Genomic DNA, 12,228 nt, shown 5'->3' with positions numbered 1-12,228 from the left:
TAATTTTGACTATGAAACACTCAAATTGTACTGTAATTCAGGTGGCAGGATAGATTGAAATTCTCTGAAAGTGATGCCTTTATTAGAATTGTTATGGTTCATCTTTGCCAGTCAACGTTTATTTTAATTGGCTGTCCCTTCACCATTATATCTTGGTAGAATTCAAAACAGAGTTGATGAAATCAAACACGGTGGCGCATGCTCTGGTGCATTTACATTGTAAATGAATAACAAAGTCAAGTGTTGTGACATGTTTCCATGGCAAATCACAAAACGGTAATATATTAATGTCAGTAGAGCTATGACGAGATATGAGCCAACAACATCTATTGCTTCAAATTTGAAATTGATGCAAGTGTTCGTTACAAGGATGTTGATTGATGGATTCAGCTCCTTGGCACAACCAATCAAATCACTGAATTTAACTGAGGTAAATTACAACTTTTCCTTACATGATAACGCACAGGTACGTAGAAACGGCCATGGACGTGGCTTCAGAAAAACAGTGTGAATCGGATAATGTGGTACATTGTGTTTGAGATGCACTCCATAATCCCACTGCTCCACCATGTCATTGAGAGTCATGTACATAGAGGTTTTAATCGCGAGCAGGCAAGCCCGTAGATAACCCTATTACATTACGTTATGCTTGACATAACAAAATGCTTGTTTTGTATGGTACCAGGCTTCTTGAATTATTACTCTGTACATGTATGAATTCTCACTTCAGTAGACTACACTTTTCAAAGTTTCCAGCGACAAATTAATCGCTTTGTGAATTTATATCATCAATATCTTCACATCACTCAATAAAATGTTGCGCCTACACACAACCAAATAACATTTAAACATAAACATCATACTCACGTGTTGGAGGTGCCAGTGTAGATGGTTCAGATGCTGGTGTAATGGCTGGTGCTGGGTGTATTTCATTTTTACGTAGTTTCTTTGCTTGCTGTGTAACAGATTTCACAAGGTCTCGTAGTTTTGTACCAGCAGGTGAGTGAATTGATGGTAAACTTCCATCTCCATCAAAACTACAAATAAGAGATAAAAACATATGCAATTATTGTTTCATTTTAGTCTCATCAATGTAAAATTTGAACACAATGTAACTTACTAAAGGTCAAACAGCTGTACCCAAAACCTGATGCATCATTTCGTTTAAAAGTACTTAACTGTCTTCACTACTGTAACAATAAATTCCATTCTGTATAATTGCTGTTTGAATTCTGCTTTAGAATTGTGCTAAACACAAATGACCTATGAAGTACTGTAAAATTTATTGATTTAGCATTTCAGGCATATTCATTGGGTGTTAAATTCACGGTTTTATCATTTAGATAATGTGTTTTATGCTAAATTTTCCATATTCACTGGGTTTTAATTTAGCGCATTTTCCAGTCAGTGAAATAAGCAAAATTAAGACTCAGTGAATAATTAATCCTTTTACAGTATTTAACACTGATGAAATATTCACAGGGTTTTAAGTTAGCACATCTGCCAGTGAAATAACCCAGTAAATAATTAAGCCTTACTCAAAAGCTGTGATAACAAAATAAGTAAAATAGTCATCCTATCAATTCAAATTGGATTGACCTAATGGCTATACAGGAAACAAGAGTCTGGCGTGCATCTTAGACAAGTCTTAGCGGAAAATGCTTTACATTGAATACTGAATTTGTAATAAAATTAAATTTTGATCAATAAATAGTGAATTCCGCAAGCGATTCTGTGACTCACAACTGAAGCTATAGAACAGTACTGCTCAGTGATGTTTGGCTATCGGCTAAGCATGCTGATATCTTGCGAATCCTGTACACATACTACCGATACTTAACACATGCTGACCATACAACAATATGTTTTCCTTGTGTTCAATTTACCTTTCTGTGGTTGGTCACTTGTTTTTGATGCCCACGTTTAAAAATTAGTCGAAACTTAGTCATAGCTAAGTAAAGAGTGGTCAAAGTGACAGAATCTAACAATAATTTGCCATTGGCAAGTGGTTATTAGATGCCCAGAAATAAAACAAATATTGATATTATACAACATCACATAATAGTAAAAAAAGAAAATTTAATGTAAAAATATTTGTTTTTCTAGGTCGTAAAATAATCAGACACACAGGGGAAAACAATGTATAAAAGCCCAGTATTTCAAGCACTGAGTCTGTCAGTGGTGATTAATTTTTAGCCAGCGGTGCATAAAAGTGTGCAACTGTTATTCATGTACTAGTCATACCACCATCACTTAGGAAAACCATTATCCATAACACTTGTAATTAAATGCCTCATCAGTAAAAGAGGAATACAAAACCTCACTGAATTCAATTTACCACTTAAATACTCTATTTACGGTGAATTTTCAAACACTTGGAAATCAAATTAGATCAGTGATATAGGTAGGTGATCCTTACGCAATTTAAGTTATCAGAAATGTGTTAAATTTATCACACAAATAATTTACAACATTATATTTTGAAATAGAGCTCACTGAACTTATTCTTAGAGGTTCTCTAATGTTTCTAATTTTAAAAAGGCCAACACTTTCAGTACATTAATTAAGCTAAAAAAGATCGTTAAGCTAAATCATTTGAGGGCCTTATCATAGAAATTATTTTTTTTAGGACCTTTCTTATATTAATTTATGTTTTTTTATTTGAGAATAAAGTTCAATTCTGAAAATCTTTCTCATACCAGCATTCTTTATAGCATAAAGTAACAGCGCCCTCTAAGGCACATTATATAAAATCTTTCTTAGTTCACATTACCATAAAAATTCAATTTGTCAAAGTAAAAAGTAACTGGTTTTTCAAAAGTATTTTTCAGATAAAAACATAATATTTTGCCAACATATAAGGTAGCATTGGTAGGTTTATATTAGCAAGAAGTTCCCACACAGCAGTTTACAGATCTGCCAACAAATAAGGCTGTGACATCCAAGTAACACTCAAGACAACAGAAAAAGTACACAGGAAGATGCTTAAACAAAAACAATGTAGCAGCAAATAGTCCCAATTTAACAAAACCGTAATAAATCAATTTTGGACCTTCATTAGAATTCCAAGATTGAAACTCTGGTAATATCAAATTTAAACAAGCCATGCATGGCACAGTCCCTGTTAGTGATCGAATTTAAGATATATATTTTTGTTAATAGTAATATAGCAGGAATATAACCATGTCAGGAATATGATTTCGATGATTTTTTTTGTCCATATTGAGAGATATTGCTCTGGAACAGCATTCAAAATCAGCCATTTTGAATACATGTATATATCTATAACATGATGTATAATGAATATTAAAAATTTGAACGTAATCAGTCAAAGCATCTCAGAGATATGGCTCTAGAAGCCCAATCATTAAAACAAAATGGCCGCCAGTCAGCTATTTTGCATCAGAACTCGTTATGTCTAATGTATGTACCAAGTTTGAACGAAATCTATTCATAAATGCCATAAATGCTTGATATTTGATGATTTTTTTTGCACAAAAATGGCGTCAGAACAGGGACTAATGAATAATATTAATCCAGGAATGTCTGAAAAAAGACAATTGATGCACACACGAGTGAAGCCCAAAACATAAGTCTTGGTTTCCAAAAGAAATAATTTCGAAAAGATGATACATTGAATGAACTACTGTAAAGTGTGACATGTTTTATTCCATTACAGACAAGGCAGCCAAATGTGTAGTTACCATTACATTATAAATACATGTCAAATGTGTCATTGTCAATTTCTGATTTTTCATCTTACTGTGATAAACTCACAAACTCATAGACAGAATGTAGGCTAGTTTTATAAGTAAAAGACTCCTGTCTTTGACTGCTATAACTTCTTGTAGACAAAATAATGATAAATCAGTTACCTTCCTGGATAAACATATTTTATGGATCATGGAAAGTATATACATTTAGAACTATTTCATCTTGAAAAACTGTCTATTGAAATTCCTTTGCATTTATTATTTCACTTTTTACATGAATACTTTTCAGATATGCATAATAAAAATATGAAAAATGCACTCATTAACTTCATTCACAATAACAACAACAACATAGTAATATGGAATTATATTACCTCATTGTCAGTTTGTTTGGGGAACTGATTAATATGTAATTATAATTATGCAAATTAGTTGTGACACTTTAATATCAAGTCTGTGGAAAAGACTGCATAATTTAGGCAATGTTACATGTATACAACCAATCTGAATTGGTGCTTTTCTCTTTACCACCACAAGATGGCGCTGTTGTGAATAAAGTTGTGATTGTGGGGTAAGTGTTGAAGATACTTTAAAAGTAACTTACCTTGCAGCACTTCCGCTAAAGTCACTTAGTCCACTAACACTGCTTATAACCGAAGGTTGTCGGTCCTTTTTGCTACCAAATAATCGTTCCCATGGTGATTTTGATCTGATAGGGGAACTAGGTTGTGATTTGGACCTACTGTTGTCATGTTTGACATTGCCATTTGAAAGTTTCCCATTTGACAGTGTTGGCGCCAACAACGGAGCAGTAGGTGTTAAGTAGTCAACTTTGCCAGGTACTGGTAGACTATGTCTTTTGTTGGCAAGCATGTGAGCTAAACTGGGAGGTAAGAGGCTGTCATTTGCAGTGTTGCATCTGAAAAGTGAAATATTTATAATGTCTTAAACTAGTCATGCGAAAACTAAAGGCATTTTGAGTCATTACAAAGTACAGGTATGTAAGTATCCTTTTAAAATGTAACCAGCTTTATGTTGATGGGCAGTTTGAGTTCAAAGATCAGAAAGCAGGGTTGTCAGTATCATGTAGATAAATAACCAAAATCAATCAGAAATTGTCAAACATATACAAATGATAGACACCAACTTGAACAATGCAATAGAAAGTACAATAATTTCTAAAAACAGAATTAAAAAGTTGATTTTTAACACCATGCCATTTCTACTGTTGTATACTTTATTTTCGCTGAAGGAATGATTCAGTGAAAATAAAATCCAGCAAATATACCCTTTTTCCTATATTTTACATTCAACTCATCAAAAATCAGTGAAAATAAAATCCCTGAATATAATCCAAAAAGTCTTTTCAGCGAAAATTATTTTACAGTACATGAGATAAAAAAACAACAAAAAGAGACAAACACTGATTTAACTACTCAACTTCTATTTTATTTCATAACTTTATTTTTATAAAATTAAAAAAGAATTGTAATTTCCTTATGGTTATAATTAAGGAATAACCACCCAAAGGGAGTATACCAAAAGATTTGGACTAATTTCATGATATTTACAAATGAAGTATAGGGAGTGTGAATATGGAGTGAACTGGTCAAAATCAACTAGCATCTGACAAATACATGGCATGTCAATCACCACCCTTTAAAAGCTCTTATAAAAACCCAACAATTTGTGGCATGATTTTTCCAGAGAAAATTCCTTCTTATTGATCAGAATAATAAACAGTAGGCTAACAAACATACCTGCTTCTCTGTCTGAGACCTTGTGAAACCTGACCATTGGTCAATGAGGGCGCTAGCAAGCCATTTGGGTCCACACCACTGAGAGAAGCTGACAAACTAATGCTTGAACCAAGATGATTCAAACTATTGGGGACGGGCGATAAAGGAATATCCAGCGATACACAATCTGTAAGAAAAACAAATCATGAAATTAAATAACAATGTATGATTTTACAATGCACTACCAAATGCAAATTTGATTTTGTTGCATTTTACTATTAAAATGGAGACCAGTCGGCCATCTTGAATCAGATCATCAAACAAATTAATGTGCATACATGTACATTTATGTATTAAGTCATGAAATGTCAGAGATAAGACTTTGGAACAATACTCATTCAAACAACAATGCTGTCACAACCGAATCCACAGGATTTTTCAGTGATGTTTGGCTTTCGACAGGGTAGATGTTTTGCCAATCTTTTAGCTGCTGTATTTATTACAGCCCACGTATTACTTGATTACTTTAATTGCCATGAATCCATCATAAAAGTGGGTGTAAAGTATTTAAATTTAAACAATTGTAATCAAAAAATGTTATAATGAGTAGTTAATCCATCAAGATTTCACGACAATTTTGTATTCTATTTTAAAAATTATTGTATTTGTTCTAATAAAAGCCTTCATAAACTAACAATTACAATTATTGTGTTGAGATAATTCATTATACAACTTATTCAGATCACAGACTCTCTTCTATCATTGACATAAGTGAATGTGCTACTAATAGAACAAAAATTATCAAAAATTAGTTTTTATAGTATATATGTAATAATAATTAATATAGCCCAATGTATTCAATTTTCCAGTATATTCTCAAAAAACATGGATAGATTTATATGACAAACAACATAAAATTAGACTATAAAATCAAATTGACATTTCTTCTAAAAGGACAAAGAATTTTTTAAACAATTTATTGTCTTTATTCATGTAGACATCTATGTTGCTATAGCAACATCCAATTAAACTAATGCATGAAGTAAATTAGATTGAATTTAAATCCATTTATCATTCCTACACAATAGACTGTTTGACACCCAGTATTACAGTAGCTGTAATATCAAAATATTGCGTATTTTTATGGAACTTACGAATATATTGGGTCACTATTTTATAAATGCCTAAAATGTTCTACAAAAAAATGGAGTACACAATATATGGGTTAAAAATTGTAGGAAAGAAGTCACACACCCAGGATTAGTGACAAAGGTAATCTAGTTCTGAAAATAATGACATCATTACAGTAAAAACACAGATTTTGTCAATCAGTTTGCCCTGGATGATGTAAAATTTGAACAACTGTCAATCATTACCTACTTTGTTTTAAAATATTGTCAATTACCTGCAAATTTTGTTTAAGTAATATTATACCTAAGTACATTATGTTTGTTTTGGTTGATTATATACCATTTTATTATATGTTTAAGGTAAATGTTATAGATATTAATTTTCCAATACAATCACATAAACGGTTAATAAAATCTAGATGAACTTTTGCTACAAGCATTCTCTGCATAGTAGCAATGGTCAATACATGCTTCACTGGATACCAAATACCAAAGACATTTATACACAAGCCATGCATGGCACAGTCCCCGTTAGTTATCACATGTAAGATATATAGTTTTGTTTATAGTAATATAGCTGGAATATAACCATGTCAGGAATATGATTTTTTAACATTAAAATGATTGACAGTTGTATCTGATCGTCAAACAAGTACATGTCCATATTGAGAGATATTGCTCTGGAACAGCATTCAAAATCAGCCATTTTGAATACATGTATATATATAACATGATGTATAACGAATATATAAAATTTAAATATAACAAGTCATTGTCAATGACACGTACCCGTTCCGTTCATATTTGAGTGACATATACATTCAAAGCAGATCATGACCGAAATGCACCTGCATATGTACAACACATTGTGCTAAATCTGAACAAAATCCATCCATGCATGACTGAGATCCGATTCTGGAATTGTGAAAATACGTGATTTTGATGCATTTTCGGCCTTAAAATGGCCATCATTCCGCTATTGTTAAGCAGATCATGAAACAAATGCACATATCTATTTGTGACATGATGTACCATGTGTGTGTGAAGTTTGAACTTGATCAATCCAGACATGTCTTGGATACGGATCCAGAACTGAATTCTTTAACAAAATGGCCGCCAGTCGGCCATTTCGAACTTGATCCGAAAAAAAAAGACGTGCATCAAGGTCCTATTATGTTTAATGTATGTACCAAATTTGAACAAAATCCATCCATGCATAACTGAGATACGGGTCCGGAATGGTGAAAATGTGCGATTTCAATGCATTTTCGGCCTTAAAGCGGCCCCCATTTGGCTATCGTTAATGAGATCATGAAACAAATGCACATACATATTTGTGACATGATGTACCTTGTGTGTGTGAAGTTTGAACTTGATCAATCCAGACATGTCTCGGATACGAATCCAGAACTGAATTCTTTAAAACAAAATGGCCGCCAGTCGGCTATTTCGAACTTGATCCGAAAAAAAAAATGACGTGCATCAAGGTCCTATTATGTTTAATGTATGTACCAAATTTGAATGAAATCCGTCCATGCATAACTGAGATCTGGGTCCGGAATAGTGAAAATGTGCGATTTCAATGCATTTTCGGCCTTAAAGCAGCCCCCATTTGGCTATCGTTAATGAGATCATGAAACAAATGCACATACATATTTGTGACATGATGTACCTTGTGTGTGTGAAGTTTGAACTTGATCAATCCAGACATGTCTCGGATACGAATCCAGAACTGAATTCTTTAAAACAAAATGGCCGCCAGTCGACTATTTCGAACTTGATCCGAAAAAAAAAATGACGTGCATCAAGGTCCTATTATGTTTAATGTATGTACCAAATTTGAATGAAATCCGTCCATGCATAACTGAGATCCGGGTCCGGAATGGTGAAAATGTGCGATTTCAATGCATTTTCGGCCTTAAAGTGGCCGCCATTTGGCTATCGTTAATGAGATCATGAAACAAATGCACATACATATTTGTGACATGATGTACCTTGTGTGTGTGAAGTTTGAACTCGATCAATCCAAGCAGATACGGATCCAGAACTGAATTCTTTAAAACAAAATGGCCACCAGTCGGCCATTTCGAACCCGATCCAAAAAAAAAAATGATGTGCATCAAGGTCCTATTATGTTTAATGTATGTACCAAATTTGAATGAAATCCGTCCATGCATAACTGAGATCCGGGTCCGGAATGGTGAAAATGTGCGATTTCAATGCATTTTCGGCCTTAAAATGGCCGCTATTCGGCTATCGTTAATCGGATCATGAAAAAAATGCATGTGCATATGTCCCATATAATGTGTGATGTATGAGTGAAGTTTGAACTTAATCGGTCCATGCATGTTCGAGATACAGGTGATCACGGACGCACGGACGCACACAGGGCAAAACATAAGTCCCCGTTTTCGGACTGCATCCGAACGGGGACTAATAAGTCAAAGCATTTAAGAGATATGGCTCTAGAAGCCCAATCATTAAAACAAAATGGTCGCCAGTCAGCCATTTTGAATCCAATCTGAAAAATAAAATGACGAGCATCAGGAACCCGTAATGTCTAATGTATGTACCAAGTTTGAACGAAATCCACTCATAAATGCTTGATATTTGATGATTTTTTAACACAAAAATGACCACCATTCGGCCATTTTGAATAGGATAGTCAAACCAATATATCTGTTTATCTATGACATGATGTATAATGAATATTTATAATTTGAAAATATTATCAGTCAAAACTAGTCAGAGATATGGGTCTAGAAGCCCATTCATTAAAACAAAATGGCCGCCAGACAGCCATTTTGAATCCGATCTGAAAAATAAATGATGTGCATCAGGGACCTGTAATGTCTAATACATGTACCAAGTTTGAACGAAATCCATCCATAAATGCCAGAAATGCTTGATATTTGATGATTGTTTAGCACAAAAAAGGCCATCATTTGGCCATTTTGAATAGGATCGTCAAACCAGTATATCTGTCTATCTATGACATGATGTATAATGAATATTTAAAATTTGAACATAATCAGTGAAAGCAAGTCAGAGGTATGGCACAAGAACCATATTCATTAATACAAAATGGCCGCCAGTCGGCCATTTTGAATCTTATCTGAAAAACAAAATTATTTGCGTCAAGGTCCCATAATGTCTAATGTATATACCAAGTTTGAACAAAATCCATCTTTAAACAGCCAAGAAATGGTTGATTTTTAGGATTTTTTAGCACAAAAATGGCCGCCATTCGGCCATCTTGAATCAGATCGTAAAACAAAATGATGTGCATCAAGGTCCTATAATGTCTAACGTATATACCAAGTTTCAACAAAATCCATCTGTAAACAGCTGAGAAATGCTTAATGTTGATGATTTTTAGCACAAAAATGGCCGCCATTCGGCCATCTTGAATCAGATCATGAAACAAATTGACGTGCATATGTATAATATAATGTATGATGTATGTGTGAAGTTTTATTGTGATTGGTCCAGGCATTTCGAAGATACAGGTACGCACAGATACCGGACGCACGCACAGACACACGGACACACAGAGGTCAAAACATAAGTCCCCGTTTTCTGACTGCGTCCGAACGGGGACTAATAATGTAGCAAGTTTGTATGTAATAATCATGGTCCTGACATTTGGGAGATATGAAAGTTATTTTTACAAGTGATATGCCAATGTAGTGGAGACGCTCATGCCACTGTGCTTGCTATGATTCAGGAATGAAAATGCCGACCGACAAATGGAACAAAGATAAAAAAAAATACAATAAAAAGTCATTGTCCCAGTTTGAAATATAAGCATTAGACATCGAATGACTAGTGAAGCAATATCCACAATATTGACTGATGTCAGAGATATGGCTTCTTGGAACTGCAAGATGGCCACCAGTCAGCCATTTTTGATTTGATTTGCAGTAGTCCAATATGATGTTTGATGTATGTGTGAAGTTGAAACTAGATTGGTTCAGGCATGTCGGATATATTGACCTGGAATTGTATTTATTGAAACAAAATGGCTAAATTTTGAACTTGATCCAAAAAATAAAATGACAAGGATCAAGGTTCCATTGTGTTCAATGTATGTACCAAGTTTAAACCAAATCCGTATATGCATGACTGAGATTCGGTTCTGGAATGGTGAACAGGTGAAATTTTGATATAATTTTGGCATTAAAAAGGCTGTCGTTCGGCCATCTTGAATCAGATTATTGAAACAAATGTACGTGCATATGTCAAATATACTGTCTGATATGTTCATGTAAAGTTTGAACCAAGATTTACGAGATATGGCCGAATACAGACAGACAAAGGCACAAAGGTCAATTCATAAGTTTAATTTTCAGACTGCATTTAAATAGGGACTAATATATATATAATACATCCCTTGAACATTTTTTGAGACAGGGTACATTCATGAGTTTTTTAACATCATTATCAAAGAATAAATAATTGTATGTGTCATTTCCAGGGCGATTTTCAAACTGTTTGAGTCATTTTTTATTTTTGTTTTTGATGCTTTAAAAACTAGATGATTTGTTTTTTAATTTGTATATAACAATACAGTGATGACAGTTTTATTTTTTGTTCAATTTCTGAGGAAAATAGATTAAGCTTTATCTGAGGCAAATCACTTTGTTGTGATATTGGGCTTACTTTGTACTGTATGGCACCAGTCAATGAAAGCAGCTCATAACAGATATACAAATGAAAGTATGGACATAAGAATAGATACATGTATGTATTATAGGTGAATATCAGTCCTTGATTGGGATATTGTCTGAACAGACACTAATAATGAGTTCAGTCTTGCTGCAGGAAGAAAACATAAGGTACACACCTAATTTTTTCAAGATATCTTCTTTATCAAAGCTGAAGGCAGGATTGTTGATTCCACTTTTGTCATTGTTTTTTGTAGAAACCACAGAATTCGGAACTGTCAGCCGGATAGTAGGAGTCATTGCTTCTTGCTCATACTTCACCAAACTCAAATTCTCAAGCTCAAGTTTCTCTGGTTTTCTTGGCATGGTTGTGAGTTTGTGGAACCTGGTGGTGAACAAAAATATATTTACATATAAGGTTTACTTGACAAGAGTTATCAACAAGGTGTGAATTTATAAAATGTTTACTCTGAAATACTCTCAAAAAGCAGGACTGCAAGACACAAAAGAGTGGTATTTCATACAACCATGAGACTATAATTAACCAATGAATATTGTCATGTGATTTATGATCAACATTATCAAAAATTAGGTTTTCTACTTTAAAGAAAGTAATTAAATTATAGTATATATATATATATATATATACATACGTGGACAGAGAAATTAAGATACGACTACATGAGTAAAGTTCACTCTACAGTACTGTTTCGTAAGGTACATGGAGTACCTCACTCATCAGGAGTTAAGACTTTATTAAATAAACCATCGAAACAGACTATGTTATAAGCGCTACAGATTTGCATAACAATGGAGTGTGTTTACGATATTAAAACTAGTTGTTGCATAGCAACGATTTGGCTCTGTGTCTACAGGAAGAAAAAAGCTCATTTCTTTTATTTAAACTACAGTAATGTGGTTGGAAAATTATAATATATTTCTCTCTAATACATAAGTTGAAACGTTTGCTTGAAGAATT

The 12,228-nt window shown here is 33.5% G+C and overlaps 1 protein-coding gene across 1 annotated transcript in view; it reads right to left on the bottom strand.

Annotated features, from left to right (window-relative positions):
• The window catches only part of LOC100378354 (uncharacterized), an 88,024-nt gene that overhangs the window by 73,751 nt on the left and 2,045 nt on the right, over positions 1-12,228 (bottom strand). The window contains exons 2-5 of the mRNA XM_085500550.1: positions 11,429-11,634; positions 5,474-5,639; positions 4,318-4,632; positions 868-1,037 (exon numbers count right to left, since the gene is read on the bottom strand). Of these exons, the coding sequence (XP_085356676.1) occupies positions 868-1,037; positions 4,318-4,632; positions 5,474-5,639; positions 11,429-11,615 (838 nt within the window). The 5' untranslated portion in view covers positions 11,616-11,634. The remainder of the gene's footprint in view (positions 1-867; positions 1,038-4,317; positions 4,633-5,473; positions 5,640-11,428; positions 11,635-12,228) is intronic.

Source organism: Saccoglossus kowalevskii, chromosome 6, assembly GCF_978046115.1.
Source record: "Saccoglossus kowalevskii chromosome 6, keSacKowa6.1, whole genome shotgun sequence".
Taxonomy (NCBI): Eukaryota; Metazoa; Hemichordata; class Enteropneusta; family Harrimaniidae; genus Saccoglossus; species Saccoglossus kowalevskii.
This window is presented reverse-complemented; position numbering and strand designations above follow the sequence as displayed.